The 16,495-nt window shown below is 48.6% G+C and overlaps 1 protein-coding gene across 1 annotated transcript in view; it reads right to left on the minus strand.

Annotated features, from left to right (window-relative positions):
* Positions 1-16,495, minus strand: part of CDYL2 (chromodomain Y like 2) — a 166,830-nt gene that overhangs the window by 14,824 nt on the left and 135,511 nt on the right. Inside the window, exons 3-4 of the mRNA XM_048223626.2 lie at positions 12,877-13,094; positions 4,995-5,167 (exon numbers count right to left, since the gene is read on the minus strand). Of these exons, the coding sequence (XP_048079583.1) occupies positions 4,995-5,167; positions 12,877-13,094 (391 nt within the window). The remainder of the gene's footprint in view (positions 1-4,994; positions 5,168-12,876; positions 13,095-16,495) is intronic.

The raw sequence follows: 16,495 nt of genomic DNA on the forward strand, positions 1-16,495 counted from the left end.
AGAGTTCTTGGAAAACACCAGTATCACAATTTGCAATTATCCTAATTATTTGCTTGCCTACTTGCTTTTGGATTTTCCTCTCTCTTCGGCTCCTTGCAGAAACCCGCGGTCTGCCTCACGCATGGCGTGGTGCCCATACCTACTGGAGTTCACCCTGAGTAAGTAACTGCCGAATAGATAAAGAGTCTTCCAGGAGGAGTGAAGACTGCAGATGTGCAGCCGGGATGTGCTCGCCGCTCGCCAGACCCGCTTTCCCTTCCCTCCTCTTCCTGAGTCTGCTGCTGGAGCACTTCCCCGCCTCCCTCACCTCACCGTTGGCTGTGGCCAAGTAACCAAACGCTGGCCGATGGAATGTGAGTGGAAACCCGTGCCCACTTCCAGGCCTGAGTGCAGAAACCCCCCACCGTGCTGCAAACCCTTTCATCTTGACGGGCACAGCTGTCTTGGAGGGCCTGCGCTGAGCCACAGGACGGACGGAGTCTGCGTTCTTGAGTCACACTTGGAGGACAGCCACGGGCTGATCAGTAGCATCCATTTTAGGTTCCCAAATATAAGAAGTCAATTTCTATCCCAACTGAGCCATTACACGTTTTGGGGGTTCATTCGTTGCAGCAGCTAGTACTTCACGAATACAAACGTCCTGCTGATTTATCCCTTCTCAGCTGCTACCATTCCCCTGCAATCCTTACCAAAGCATGTGGGCATCACGCTGATACGCTGGCATCGGATTCCACGGTGAGAAGCCTGGGGGGGATCTCATGACATGTACGTTGTCATGTAAGTACGCACCCTTCCCCAGGCTTGAGGCATCCTGTCTCCTGACTCCTGTGGGTGGTTTGTGAGTAGAAGGCAGAGCTCTCTCAGCCACGGCCAGGCCCATCGCTGCTGACCCCATCGCTGCTGACCCCCGAAAGGACACTGCTGCACTCTGGCACCACGACCCTCTGAGTCCTGGTTTCTTAGTGGTCCATTTCCGGGACTGACTTCCTAACTTCATGGCCTCGGTCACTGGCCTTAACATGTGCTTTTTACCAAATGCAATTTGGAGCCTGCACCATATGTGGGGCTTCTTGGCAGGGACCTTGGAACCACAGGGTCTGGGTGATTTGGGGCCAACATTCCATATCTTAACCCCTTCATACAATTGCAGGACCTTGAATCTCTGAGTTGGAAAGGACTTCAGGAGTCGTCAGGCCAAATCTTCCACTCAGTGCAGGATTCCCTCCCCAGCGTTGTGAGCACACACCACCCTCCAGCCATTGTGGAACACTTTCAGTGAAGACGGTCCTTCCTACCAAGACGCCTCCCCACTGTGCACCCCGTGAGGGTCTCTCTGACACCCCCTCCCTGCTCCAATCTCCACATGGCAGCCCTTCAAGAATTCGCCTCAGCCCTCACAACCTTATGGGAGCATACCATCCCAGAGCCCAGAGCCTTCCCTCTGTGGTCTCCCACCAGAGCCCAGTGCGGAGGGATCACATGTCGGAGGAGGGCTAAGGGGACCGAGTGTGCCCAGCTCTGCCCCTGCACCCCCACGCCATCCTGTTTCGGCCCAAGCTGTCTCGTGGGCTCATGTCCTGGATATGAAAATGCACTGCACAGACCACTCTCCCCATCCTCTTCCTCTCACTCAAGCAGAAGGTCTCTATCACAAGGGCCCAGTGGACACAGAAGCCCGACAGCAAACAGGATATGCATTACAGATGCTGCCGCTCGGATGTCTGATCCTGACCCGGGTGGCGGGACGGTGTGGGGGAGATGGCTTGCCATCTTCTTTGGCATCAAAGTCCATCAGTCACGCTCACTCCAGCCCCCGCAGTTTCCTCCACTCAGCCTGAGCCCTGTGCTCTCTGCCTGCCTCAGTGTTGGGCTGCTCCGATGTGGCAGAAGGAGCAAGGACTTTGGGGTCAAGTCTCCTCTGTCCCTAACTAGTAGTGAGATCTTGGACAAGTTACTCACTCTCCGGAATCCCATTTTCGTCCCTGTCAAATGGCAAAGCCAATGGTTTGTCACTGTAGGGCCGTATGGGAATTAAAGGAGACAGTGCCTGGCACGCAGGAGCCCTCGGCCGTGAATGCTTACAGTACTACAGTCAGTGCCCCTGCTGGGCAGGGCGGATGCTGCTCTCACTCCATTCTCAGGGGTTGGTGATCCACCCTCCAGGCCCAAAGGAAACTCTGAAGCAATGATTCACACACAGGGATGTCTGGATTCCACCTGGAGCCACTGGCATTTCCTGTGTGACCTGGCTATCTATTCCCTTTAACCGGAGCGCCAGGGTGCAGCTCTCCCACTGCCAAAGTTCAGAGCCAAGTCAGCCACTAGGAGACCTCTGAGCACCAGGCGCATGTGGTGATGGTCTTCCCGGGGCCCTCAGAGGGGTACTCTTGAAGCCCACTCCACAGTCAGAGCAGGCTTAGCTAGAACTTGTGGCTGGGCACAACAGTACTAGCAATGAAAGTAATTCCTTACACTGCCCTAAGTACTAACTATGTGCTGGGTCCGTCCAAGTTTTTCACATGGGTTATCTGATTAATCTTCATCAGCAGACCATCCCATCACCTGTGAGGAGTTCAGGTGAGGGCAGCCTCTCTTTCAGGATGGGGCTGACAGCTTTGTTTGGGGCCTGGACAGAAGCCTGTGCTGAATGAATCATCTGAGCTCTTCTCACATCTGCTAGCTCATTCAACAAACATCTGCAGAGTGCACACGGCATATTGGGGCACGTGTGTGCGTGTTTTCTCTAGGAAATGATGAGGATGGGGTGGGAACAGTGCTGGGGGTGCCGTGGCCGAGCAGCGTGCCCGGATCCTGGAGGTCAGCCCAGCCGGGAGCATGCATGTCCCCCAGGGAATTCCAAGGGCTGTCTGCAGGTTATAAGGTTCTGTGGCCAAAGAATGTTTCAGCCATGCTAGACTTTGAACAAAGTTCTTTCACAAGAGACTTCTCAGACTGCAAATATGTTCCTATGCCTGGAAAATCTGCAGGAGCAGGGACAGAACTTGCAGCGTGGCCCAAAGTAATGTATGGACAGCGCCTTCACTCATGATGCTTCAGTGGAAATCTGCAGAACATTCTCTGGGAATGGCTTCTCTGACACCTTGTGTCCCAAACTCTGGAGGGTGCCTACTGGGGGAAGCACTCCAAATTTGGTGGAGCTGGAGCCTCCCCTAGGATTTGGTGATGATGCGCACGACGCAGTTTCTGACCCCGAGGGCACTCCTGGCTACGGGGCCATACCGTATGCACCCCCACCCGTCCCCATGAAGCTGCTCACCCGCCCTCGTTCCTTCCAGCACAGTGGAACTACTGAGGGAACTTCAAAGCCAAAAATGAGCTGGCCACACCCCCCGCTCACTGACTCGGAATCTTTTGGGGTTGTGAAGCAGCTGGGTTTTAGAAAAACTCCCTGTGGATTCTCTGTGCTGTTGGGGCTGAGAACCACTGGTTTGGGGGGCATCCCCCATTCCCTCTCCTGGTGTCGCTGCAGGCTCACGAATTAGGAACTTCCACTCCCTTTGAGCACTGGGAAGAGTTCCCTCTGCCACCACCCTCTCTACTCTGCCTAAGAGAAACGCACCTTCCTGATGAGATGGCAGATGTCTTAAATCCCACTGACCGAGTTTCTCAAGACGTTAGCTAAGGCATTCAGTATCTCCTCAAATTTGGGACTTCTGGAAATCCAGCTAAGGCCTCTGCTGAAATTCGTAAACCACATGATGGCTATGGCCAAGGCTTTCCTCAGGCCCCAGAGATGGGTGCCCCATCTCTGAAGGTCTCACAAATGAAGGAAGCTTACTGGGGACCCTGTGGCTCCCCTTGCCATATGACGAGGCAGCTGCTAAAAGGCACAGCTGAGCCTGAGCAGAGAATAACGGCGGCGGACATGGCCAGCGCTGTCTGTAGCCGGGAAGCTTGGGAGCAGCGGGCAACCACAATGCCTTTTCTAGTAACAGCATTTGGTCTTTTTGTGTCTCTTGGGGCAAGAATTCTGCAACAGGAAGCACACATGTGTTTTGGAGCATTCTCCACTGGATGCTTCACCCTGAAGAGGGGACTTGGAACTCCACCTGTGACAGCATCCCCATGTCATCTCTTGGAGACAGCATCCAGTGGAAGGCTCCCACAGCCACATGACAATCAGCAGCCATGTAATGCTGCCAGGCACAGTGAGACTGGAGGCCCCAGAAAATCCCTCACATGAGGTCCGAGGCTCCATGACACCACATGGAGAAGTGTTCTTTCCAAGAGGCCAGGTGGCATTACCATACTGTGACTCTTGCTGGAGCTTGGAGCAAGGTGCAGCAGCAAGCCTTACCCCTTCGCAGGGTGCAGGCTGAGTGACAGCATTGCTGGAAATAACACACACTTGCTCTTGATAAATCTAGAAGTAATGGGGAAATAACTACCCTCCAGGGTCCTTAAAGAGATACAGATTGTTGGGATCAGATGTCAGCCCCAGGATCCCAACTTTTGTCCCAAAGGCAACATGAGTGGGGGAAGCACTCCCCATGCCACTGGGTCTGCAAATGCACAGGGGTCCCTGTGCCCAGGGTACCCCTCCATCCTCTCCCCAGGGCTGAGCCATATCAGCTTCAGGACACAGGAACACCCAGAAAAATCAATGATTTCACCATCAGGCAGAGGGAGGGAGTAGCATAGATAACACATGGGTATTACCAGACGCTGGGCTTAATATAAAGAAAGAAAATTTCTTTTTGATCAAAAGAATAAAGTGGGATCTAACCTAGAGAACAAAGACACCCTTAATTTTGGCACAAAAATACAGGATGCCCAATTAAAATCCCAATTTCAGATATACAACAAATGATTTTTTAGTATAAGTATATCCCAAATATTGCATGGGATATACTTATTATAAAAATTCTTTGTTGTGTGAAATACAAATTTAACTGAGCAGGCTGTATTTTTATGTGCTACATCTGGCAAGAAGGAGGCAGTTCCCAAAGTGTCCAAACACGAGCAGAGCTCACCTGATGGCTTCTGCAATCCGGGTACTCTCCTTTCTCCGGTCACTGGACAACCGGCCAATTAGGTAGGAGTAATCTAGGCCGCTGCAGAACACGCTGCCCACTGCACTGAGAAGCAGCAGTTTGCTGTCATCTGTGGCCGCGTTGCACAGCGCTCGCCGGACCTCCTTCATAATCTGCGGGCAGAGACGGATTTGTGGGGATGGTAAGTGTCTACCTATACGCCAGGGGCTTCCAGACCTTGAGCCCGCCAGAGGCCTCACCCTTGAGGGCAGAGTTGAGTGCATCTTCTCTTCCCGTGCAGGAAGACTCTGCTGAATACAAGCCACATCCAGACTAAGCAAAGAAACACCAAAACCAGAGCTGCCCTGCAGCAACCCCCAAGCAGGCAGAGTGCTGAGAAGGTGGCAGTGGGGTCACTGGCCTCAGACTTGGAAGCCTGGCTTAGAGCCATGTAATCCCTGGGAAATCTCTGTAAATCTTCTTCCAGCATTTGCATGTTTAGCCCTTTTCAAGGTGTGAGAAAAAAATTCCTGTGCACAGCCCAGGTAAGTTATGCTAGCCTTCTCTAGAAGGCCAGGTTTAGTTATACTCTTGCTCATCCTTAATTCAACTAAGACTTTTGCATGGCTCACGGGTAGCACGTGGGAAGTGGGCTTTGGCATCACAGCTCCCAAAATTTTCAAGGTGCCAAGGAAGACAACCATCAGACACAGATTCTGTATCCAGCTAAACTATCATCCAAAAGCAAGGGTAAAAATCAGGCATTTTCAGCAAAAGAACATTTACCACTCTTAGACCCTCACTGAGAGAATTTAAAAAGGATGCACTTCAGAAAGAAGAAAACTATATTCAGAAAGAAAAACAGACATGCAAGGAATAACAGCCAACAAAGAAATGTGGTGAATGTGCTGATAAATCAATATAAGAATGACTATAAAATCATCAGACTGATATTGACCAACTGAGGCTGAGGGTTTGCACAAGGGTAGAACTGGGGTCCAGGCGGTAATTAGCGCGTCAGATGAGAGAAGGAATGACGACCGCATGCCAAGCTTCTAGGTCTGGGCGTGGCGGAGAGGTGAGGATGACGTTTAGGCTTCACTATGTGTGCAGAACTTAGGGACAACTTCTTAAAAGTACATGGATTACAATGAATGGGGAAGGGGTTAAAATAAAGAAAGCTCAATCACTCAGTCCAACAGAAGTGAGGGAAGGAGGGAAAAATAAGTGAGTAATTGCAAAAAAGGCACGGTAAGAGAAAACAAGGCATGCACTTGCCTGGGTGGAGCTGAGAGTCCAACTGGGGAGACAATAAGTGAATAGGCTTTTAAGGGATCATTATTAATTTTTCAATAGGCATAATCATAGGGTACAATGGGAAAATATTATGGGAGCCATGTTCTCAAAATTATACTTTTTAAAGAACCCATTTATTAAGCACTTGGAGGTGCCACGGATTGTAACAGGTAATTTCCACGTATTTTACTCCAAACAAAAATCCCATCTAGGAGGGAATGGTATCCCAAACTTGCGGGTAAAGCAAGGGAGACTCAGAGAAATGGCATGAAGCTACCCAAGGTCAGCAACAAGAGGCAGAACCACAGTACAAACCTCACCCCCAAATCCCTTCTCTTTCTACCACTCCATGTTGTAGGGTGACTTAAATAATTGGGTGAATTTTAGTGGGGAAAAAAAAATAGGGCTGAATATCAGTTCAAATGGAGACTCTCCTAGCCTGTGATCTGTGAGGATGGGAGAGGCACTTTCCATTCTAACAGGGTGTCAGCCACAGATTCATTTTGAACATCAAAAAAGCAAAGAGGCCACTATCTCGTGGGTCCTTTAATCCATCTGCCTCCAGAAATAGACACACTCTGAACAATCCACAGACTCTATTTCTCTGAGAGGCAAATAAAAGAAAACCGCGCTGTAAAGACGTGAGCTGCCATTCCGCACACGACTCAGACAGTGGCCTCTCTCTCTGAGGTCACATTTACTTGTCAATTAGTAAAGACAAAATCAAACAAAACAGCCACCTCCTTTATGAATTAAATGGAAAGTAAATTTGTGTTTCACTCGTGCGAGAAAAATACAAACTATATATTTTTTAATTTAAAGAATGTTTTATCTAGTTAGTATAGCATTCCTTTGCCTTTCTCGTGTCGATAAGCCAATTTGGACTGATGGCTGAAGTTCTATCTCCTTGAAGGACCCCAAATGGTATAACGTACCCGGTTTGTTTCAAGTAAAACATTCTAAAATGATGACTCCCTTGCTCCCTTAAACTTGTCTGCTGCACCCACATAGCTACCTCTGGATGGTGACTTGCTAGGCTGTAACCGACCAGTGCCCTCACAGGCTCCCGGGTAATGCCTCTGCAACAAACGGTCCAAGACTGCTATGCATTTTGAAGCCCTCAATATGTTCTTGAGATTTACTGCCCTTGTTAGACACTTGCTGGCTGCCACTTGCTCCAGATGTCAGCATCCACTAGAGAAAGCACAGACCCCCTGCTACTTCTACCTTCGGATCTGCCATGGCTTGGAACCAGATCACCAAATTCATTAGAAGTGGGCTGAAAGGGAGAGTAGACCAGAGTCCCTCTCTCTACTTCATCTTTACTTGCTGAAATCAGTCACCCAGGGCCCATCTCACCTATGACCACCTTCATGAACGCTTTCCCAAATATCCCTAATTAAATACAAACTCTTCCTTCTCCCAACATCACACATGTCCCTGCTACGATGCTTGTGACAAGCTCCCTTGTAGAATGTGAGCATCCTTGCCTCACCCTACCTCCTGCTTGCCAATGATCCCCTCCACGGGAGTCATACCCTTGTGGAAGCCCCTCCCCATGAGTGTAGACCAGACCTCATGACTCACACCTAACCACAACGTACAGCAAGAGTGACAAGATGTCCCATCCAAGAGGAGACTGGGATCCAAAAAGACAGAGCTTGTCTTGGTTGTCCTCTTTGCTCTCTCTCCTCCTTGGAGCTCTCAGTCTGGGGAAGCAGACCATGTCAGGAGGAGCCCATATGGACAGGGGAGCCATAGGACAGGGGACTCATGTCTCTGGCCAGTGAGAACCTGCCAGCAGTGACTTGGGTGAGCTTGGAAGAGGATCCTCTTCCACTGAGCCTTGTTGCAGCCCCAGGCAACAAGTCTTGACTACAGGCTTTGAGAGACAACAAGCCAGAAGCATCCAACTAAGCCATGGATTAGGATTCCTGACCCATAGAAACCATGAAAGAACGTTCATGGTTTTAAGATTCTAAGTTTAGGGCAATTTGTTATTCAGGAATAGATAATACAATTCCTTAAAAGCTAAAACAGATGAGTAAAATCTGTATGACCCTTGTAACACCTAGTCCAGAACCTCACACATAAGAAAATTTAATAAATGTTTGTTGATTTGAATGAGTGGCACAGTATTTACCTCCTCAAAAAGTTTACAGCGTAATGGGGGGAACTAGACATTTAACAAATTATCACACAAATACATGTACATTAACAGTGGAGGGACACATAGTGCTGGGAAAGCTCCTGAGAGGGGGATATAACCTGGCCAGGGAGCTGAGGGGTGGGGAAGGATCCCGTGGAAATGGTGGTTGAGCTGAGACCTGAATGAAGTACAAGGCCACTAGGCAAGGATGTTTCAGTCAGAAGTACAGGTATATGCAAAGGCCCTGGCGCAGGTGTGAGCATGAAAGAAAGCCAGGCTGACTGAAGTGCAGGAGACGAGAAGGGGGACGTGTGGTACGAGGCAAGGAGGCTTGCAGAAGTGGCAGGTCAGAACACACCAGACTCGCTGGCCACATGAATGGTTTTGATTCTTAATCAGAGCGACTAAGAATCACTGACGTGTTTAAAGTACGTGTGCACACGTGTGTGCGTGTGTGTGTGTTTGTGTGTGTAGAAGGGGTGACTTGATCAGATTTGCATTCCCGGCAGATCACTATGCCCACATTGAGGAGAATGGATTACAGGGTAGGAAAGATGAAAGAGTATGCTTGTTAGCGGGTTATTACAACAATCCAGACAGAATATATGGTCCTGATGGAAACAGAAGAAGGCCTATTAGTGGGCTATTCAAGGATTAAAGTTAATAGGCCTCGGGGGTGGTTGGATATGGTGGGTATGATCAAGAGGGTGTGCGGTGTGACTCCCACATGTCTGGTGTGCTCCCTTGGACAGTGGTGGTGTGGTTCACTGAGGCTGGGAGCACTGCAGAAAACCGGGAGTTGAGAGAGGGCTTGGGGTCTTCTTTTTTTTTTTAATATTTTTTTTATTATATTATGTTAGTCACCATACAGTACATCCCTGGTTTTTGATGTAAAGTTCGATGATTCATTAGTTGCATATAACACCCAGTGCTCCTAATGGGGAAGTGGATGGGCTTTTAATCACCAACACTTTGGACAATCTATTTTGCTGGTTCTTTCCTAAAGGCGCATTTTCATCATTTTCCTGGTTCTTTGCTATATTCCAGACAGGAGCAATATTACAACATACCCGCTAGCCTCAGAATCTAGTTAACACACCCCATAATGTATGAATTTCTGCCCATGAGGCCAATCCAACCAATGTCCCACATACAAGTAGAAAAAGAAATTCAATTAAGACACGCGGGGCGGCCTCGTCCCAGTTGCTCCATGAATAAGTAAGACTGGGTCTGCTGGAGGCCATTGAATCACCTCTGCTTCATCTTAACAATGATGGAAACGTTTACCGGACACTTCCTGTGTGCCAGGCATTCTGCGAGCCTCTTTGCGGACATTATCTCTAATCCCACGAGCAAGATATACTGTAACTTCTATAGATGAGGAAGCTCAAAGAGGCAAGTGACTTCCCAAGGCAAGCTAGTGGAGGCAGGATTTGAACCTAGCCCACTAGACTCCAAAATCTATATTCCTCTGCTAACACCTCTTCTTTTCACTGGGATATTTCTTTCAGGCTACTTTACCCAGTTGGCCAGCTTACCTATAGAGTCAATCCACTTTGGGTGTTGAGATGGCTAAAAACACCAGATCAATATTTTTTTCCATTTTCCTCCTGTTCTGTTACTGACAGACACCAATTAGCAATGGAACCCCTAACTCACCAAGCCCTCATCTCAGGAGTTGAGAACCTGTGCACCTGACACCAGTTGGAGGCCTCGCATCTTCCATGGTGAGTAGGCAAGGGTTAACACATAAAGCTATCCAAAGAGACAGGATGAATTGGGGGACTCCACGTTTATTCGACTTGTTGAAGGAAATGCTGTGCCTTTTAAAAGCGTGCTTTTAAAAAGCAGTGAAGTAGAAAAAAGTCCAAGAAGAGTTGGTCTCGTGCAGATGTTTCACGATGAGCCTAAAATAATGAGGCTTCCAGGTGTATAAACACGTGAAGGGCAGCCTTGGGGGTAAACCACCGAGGTCTATGCAGCAGAGAACCCTGACATGGTTTCTGAAGGTACAAGAGAGAGACCCCAAAACACCATGCTTAGAGGAGGGGCAGCAGGTGACCAGCAGCTCCACAAACCGCAAAGGCTTTAGCTACATCTCTTGCCTTATGGCAATCGTTCCTGACTGTCGCACACACAGTCCCTTGACGGAACTAGAGTTAATGTAAATCGTAATGATCAGACATGTGATTACGAGTTTGAGGACACAGCACCTCCTCCCCCACCCACGTGCTGGGCCTCCCCGAGCATACCGGATGCACTGGGTAATGCCAGACCACCCTGCTGAGCCCAGTCTGGGCAGATGGCCACTCCCTGAATGTGTCCCTGTGGTTAACACACCCCTGTGGTTAAGCCTTGTGTCTTCACTACTGCTGTAGAATCAGATTGCGGGGTATCACAGGACAGGGAAAGGGAGGTGGGGACTTCGCTGTCTTCCACGGGCCAGGCACTGGGCTGAGTGCGAGAAACAATATGGTGGGCACGAGTGGCAAGGGTCCTGCCCCCTGAAGCTGATGGGACGCTAGGCCTAAGTTCTCTAAACCTTCATTGTCTCATCTGTAAGAGGTGGATCGTAAGAATCCTACATCAGGAACGTCCTGGGATAAGCAGAAGATACAAAGCACAAAGAGCCGCTGATAGCTGGCTGGGTCACAGTTTTTGTCATTTACCACTCCGTCGCCCTGTGGCAGGTCGGTCTAGTTGGAGAGGGCTTCTTGGATGAGTCTTTTCCCACATTTGCACCACTAAGAAGCTCTTTAAAAATAGGGGCGCCTGGGTGGCACAGCGGTTAAGTGCCTGCCTTCGGCTCAGGGCGTGATCCTGGCGTTCTGGGATCGAGCCCCACATCAGGCTCCTCCACTATGAGCCTGCTTCTTCCTCTCCCACTCCCCCTGCTTGTGTTGCCTCTCTTGCTGGCTATCTCTGTTAAATAAATAAATAAATAAAATATTTAAAAATAAATAAATAAATAAAATAAAAATATTACTCATTTCTTCATTGCTCCCCCTCAGTACCCCAGATTGTAAATGGTGCTGTCTACAAAACGGCATTAAGTATTCATTGTCTCCCTGTTGTGTTCACCTAAAATATAAGCACGATTAAGCATTAAAAAGGAAAGGTGGAAAAGACAGGTAAAATGGACTTCATCAAAATTTTAAACATCATACATCCAAGGACGCCATCAAGGAAGTAACAAGTCACAGAATGAAAGTGTATTTTCAAATCATACGTCTGATAGAGAAGTCTTAAAACTCAACGGTTAAAAACAATTTTAATAGGCAAAAGAAGTGAATAGACATTTCTCCAAAGGAAACAGAGGGACAGCCAATAAACTCATGAAAAGATGCCCAACATCATTAGTCATCAGGAAAATGCACATCAAAACCATGGTGAAATGCCACCTCACACCTACTCCAACAGCTACAATAACAAGAACAGATAATAACAAGTGTCGACAAGGACAGAGACACTAGAGCCCTCATACATGGCCAGGGGGAATGGAAAATGGCACAGCTGCTGTGAAAAACAGTCCCACAGCTCCTCAAAAACTGAAATACAGAGTCACCATACGACCCAGCAGTTCCACAAGGAGGAATAGAGCCAAGAGCACTGAAAACGTGTTCACACAGAAATTCACGCACAAACGTTTGCAGCGATATTCGTCATAACACAGTAGTCAAAGATGGAACCAAGACAAATGCCCATCACTGAACGACTGATAGACAAAATGTGGCATATCCATACAAGGAAAGGAAGGAAGCATGGACGTGTGCTACCCCATGGATGAACCTTGAAAACATCATGTTCGGTGGAAGGAGCTGGTCACAGACCACATACAATACACTTCTATTTACACAAAATGTCCAGAATGGGCAAATGTGTAGAGACAAAGTAGATCTGTGGTTGCTGGGGTCTCAGCAAGGGAAAAGGGGGAGGGGATGGCAATGGGCATGGGGTTTCCTTTGGGGGTGATGGAAATGTGCTGGAACGAGATCGTGGTGATAGTTACATGACCTTGTGTACCTCAAAACGGTACGTTAAAAGGGTGATATGTATGGTAGGTGAATTCTGTCTCAATTGAAAAAAAAAGCGGATTCCTTCCAAAGCAAGGAAATTTGGCATGCTTGCAAAAGCCCAAGATACGGTGTTTGGGGTCTGGGGCTGCCCTCTGACTAATTCTGAGACCCAGATCGGTTTTCTGAATCTCTCCATTTACTGGGGTCTTCCTCTGTAAAATGGGATAGTATCATCACCTGGTCATAAAGATCAAATGGAGAATGTATATGAAGTGATTAGCACGTGTGTCCCAGAGTCAAGTCTGCATGTGTGTTGGCTATTGTCATTGGCTCCTGATGCAACAAAGAGAAAGCCAGCGCCGCCTTCCGAGTGAGAAGTCCTCCCCAGCCAGACCCTCCCTGCAGGTGCCCCATCTCTCACCTCGGGGGTCAGCGCGTTGTTGTCCGAGGTCTGGCTGGACAGCAGGATGTGTGTGAACCCCTCTTCCTTCCGCACGACAATGTCCCGAAACCTACAGTTGCTTTCGTTCTGTCGGACGCTGTACCTGAGCCTCTTGTCAAAGACATAGTCCTTCTCTGCTTCCAGCTTCCTCTTCACAGGGCTGTGCAGGTTTAATCCCCCGTTGGTCAAAGCAGAACCTTCCAAAATCAGACAACCAAAGTGAGAAGCTGACACAGAACAGCCACACGAGAGGGTGATCACAGAACATTCAGACTGGATGTGGCTGGGACCTCCGTGCACCCTCTGTTCTTGGGTGGAGAAGGGCCCAGGACTTAACTGCTTCATCTCCAAATCTGACCTAGGACAGAGAGTGCTCTCTGCGGAGGGCCCCATAGGACCCTCAATCCCCCTCCCACACTTCCACCGGGGAGCCTCCGCCTCGGCTCATGTGCGTTCAGCAGCAAGGAACCCGCTACTCTGAAAACTGATGGCCACAAAACAAAACCAACCAACCAACCAAAACACTGCAGCTTTATTCATAATCACCAAAACCCAGAAGCAACGAATATGTCTTTTGCCAGGGGAATGAATAAACAAACGGGTCCGTTCGTATTGTGGAATATTATTCAGCTATACAAAGAAATTCGTTATCAAGCCACGAACGTACACAAGTGCAAGTGCAAGAGGCCAGTGTGAAGGGCTACGCCTGGCACGATTCTAACTACACACGATCAGTCAAAAGATCAGGTTTTCAGGGATCGGGTAGAAGTGGACTTGAAACATGTGAAATACAGGGGATTTTGAGGGCCGTGAAACAACTCTACAGGAGACCACGATGGGGAATGTGAGACATTAAGCATCTGCCAAAACTCAAAGAACTTTGCTGCACAGACAGTGAAGCTTAAAGGATGCAAATTAAAATAAATAAATTTACGAGACTGGGGGACTCCAAGGAAAGCATGAAGCATGTTATCAAAGAATCGAACTGTATGACCAATGTGTGAAACAACCTCACTGAAGAGGGTGGGAGGCCCTCAGCACCTCAGAAACTCTAGGAATGACCGGAGTCTATACAACTAAAGGCAAGACAGCCCATAGAGAAACCCTGTGCTGCAGCTGGCAAAGCCCATTCCCATGGGGGTGGGTGAGAGTTCAGAATTCTGACACTATTATCCACGTGTGCTGGAAGTGAACGGTTAAATGAATGGACGGCAGACGGATGGCAGAGAAGCAACGCTTCTCACCACTGGAGTGGGAGTTTACAGGTAAGTCAGGGGAGGGGGCGTTGAAGGGTCCGTGCGGCAGTGGGTTCAGAGTGGGAGACATCAGGATGAACTCATGCATCTATAACACAGATACAGAGTTACATTCGGACATAGTTACAGGTACGTGTGCATACACGTGTATTTCCTCCATCTGTCAGCTGAGAGGGCCCAGAACCATTGACACCCCAACAGCAGCGAGCACACCGAGGGCCCAGACGTTGGTTTCTGATACCATTCTCAGTAAAAGGAACCAGGACTCCCTGAAGAAATGGCGGATCCCAGGTCTGGGGCAGGAAACACACAAGATAAGCTTGTGGTGGCAGAAAGGAAGGAAGTAGTAAAAAAATAAAAAATAATCTCTGCAGTGAAAAGAAATGTCAAAAGGACAGAGGAGCCAACTGAAAGAGCTCCCAATGGCCAAAGGTTGAACAACGTGAGCAACACAATAGACTAGAATTGCGTTATAACTGAAAATATAAAATCAATACCTGTGAGTCCATACTGATGTCAGTAAATGATCAAATTCATAAATAAAAGGGGGAAAAGAATGCAGAAGAATTCCAGTTTCTGTAGATTCCCTGCCCGCAGGGAGGTGAAGCCTAAGTCCCCACTCGTTAAGTGTGGGCTGAGCCGGTGATTCCTTCCGCACAGCACAGCATGGAAAGTTGGGGGGCGGGGGTCGTAACTGGGTGGTGGAGAAACCCGACTGGGGCAGATGGAGAAGCCAAAGCCCCCTCAGCCAGGTGACAGGGACCAACATCAACAGTGATGAGTCACAGTAATGGTGTGTGCCCTCAACACGATGTGTGGTCTTCCTCCCAAAACCCTACAACCCCAGTCTAGGCCTGAGAAAAAGATCAAACAAATCCAAATCCAGGGGCACTCTACAAAATAGTTCATCAGTACATTTCAAAACGGTCAAGGTCATCGAAAACCAGGAAAGTAGGAGAGACTGCCAAAGCCAGAGGAGCCTAAAGAGACATGACAACTCACTGAAATGTGAGATCCTGGATGGGATGCTAGAACAGCCATTAAGCAAAAACTAAGGAAACCTGAATAACGTTAAGGGCTTTGGTTAATGACAACGTATCATGATTGGTTCATCAACTGTAGCAAATGCACCACTCTAAACATAAGATGTTAATAACAGGAGGGAGCAGATTACGGCATATAGAGAAATTCCCTGGATGACCTTCCCAGTATTTCTGTAAGTCTAAAACTGTTTTAAAAAGTGAAGTTCTTTTTATTTTAAAATTAAGTGAATAATAATTTTTTTTTAAGACCCACAAAACAGTTCTCAGGCAATTCTGACATGCAGGCAGGTCCGAAAACCTGGACCAGTGGTTTTTACACTTGAATGTACATCAGGATCACCTGGAGAACTGTTAAAAAATCCACCTGCTGGGCCCCACCCCAAACTGCTGCTACTGCTTCAGCAACCAGGCTCTGAGAGCCAGGGTCCAGACAAACCAGGGGTCATCCAACACCAGGTGCCTCCCTGAACCCCAGATGAGCCCTCTTCGTGAATGCTGGTGAAGGTCTGAAGATCTTGTTGAGTGTCCCCATTTCTGCTGCGGGTGGTGGGTGACTACCCCATGCAGAATGGAGCTGCAGGGAGGTAGGAGGAGGGGGTACAAGGAAACACAGAGAGGACTTACTACCTATTAGAGCCTTTCATTTAGTTTAGAGCAGGGATGCTGGAACCCAACCAGAAGCTTGGGAAGCCCAAGGGAAGCCTGAAACCCAACCTGCCCCCTAGATGGGAAAATTACTGTGTGGACAGAGTGAACACGCCCTGTTGGCTGATCCTCTGAGAACAGGTTATAAGCATCAAGAAAGAGGACACAGTAAGCAATGAATGAATGGTGGCTCCTACTTGCTTTATAATAACTATTGCCTGGCTCAGCACAAAAATATTCCGGCAATATTTTCCTGCATGAACCCTGTCTCCCCAGCAATACTGTAAGCATCTTAAGGGCAGGATCACTGTTAGACACAACATAGCCCAGCATAATACCTGTGCGCCAAGAAGTCCATGGGAATCATTCCTTGGCCCCTGGAGCCTTGAGTCACCCTGGGGGTGGACTCGGGTCCTCACTTAGCCTCGTGGGTCTCAGAATCTCAAGAACCGAGTCCAAGGCAGGGAAAAGGAAATGATTCCCCGGACAGACCCCTCCTCCTGCATGCTGGGTCCCCACCCAGGTGAGCACAGAGCCACAAAGTGGCACAGAAGCAGCAGGGCCTGTGTCGTCGGACAGCGTCCTTGAAGCCTCCTCCTTTCGTACTTTTCCATTACTCAAAGCAACTGGGCTTTGTCAAGCCCCATGATGCGG

The sequence above is a fragment of the Ursus arctos genome, unplaced genomic scaffold (assembly GCF_023065955.2).
Source record: "Ursus arctos isolate Adak ecotype North America unplaced genomic scaffold, UrsArc2.0 scaffold_19, whole genome shotgun sequence".
Classification (NCBI taxonomy): Eukaryota; Metazoa; Chordata; class Mammalia; order Carnivora; family Ursidae; genus Ursus; species Ursus arctos.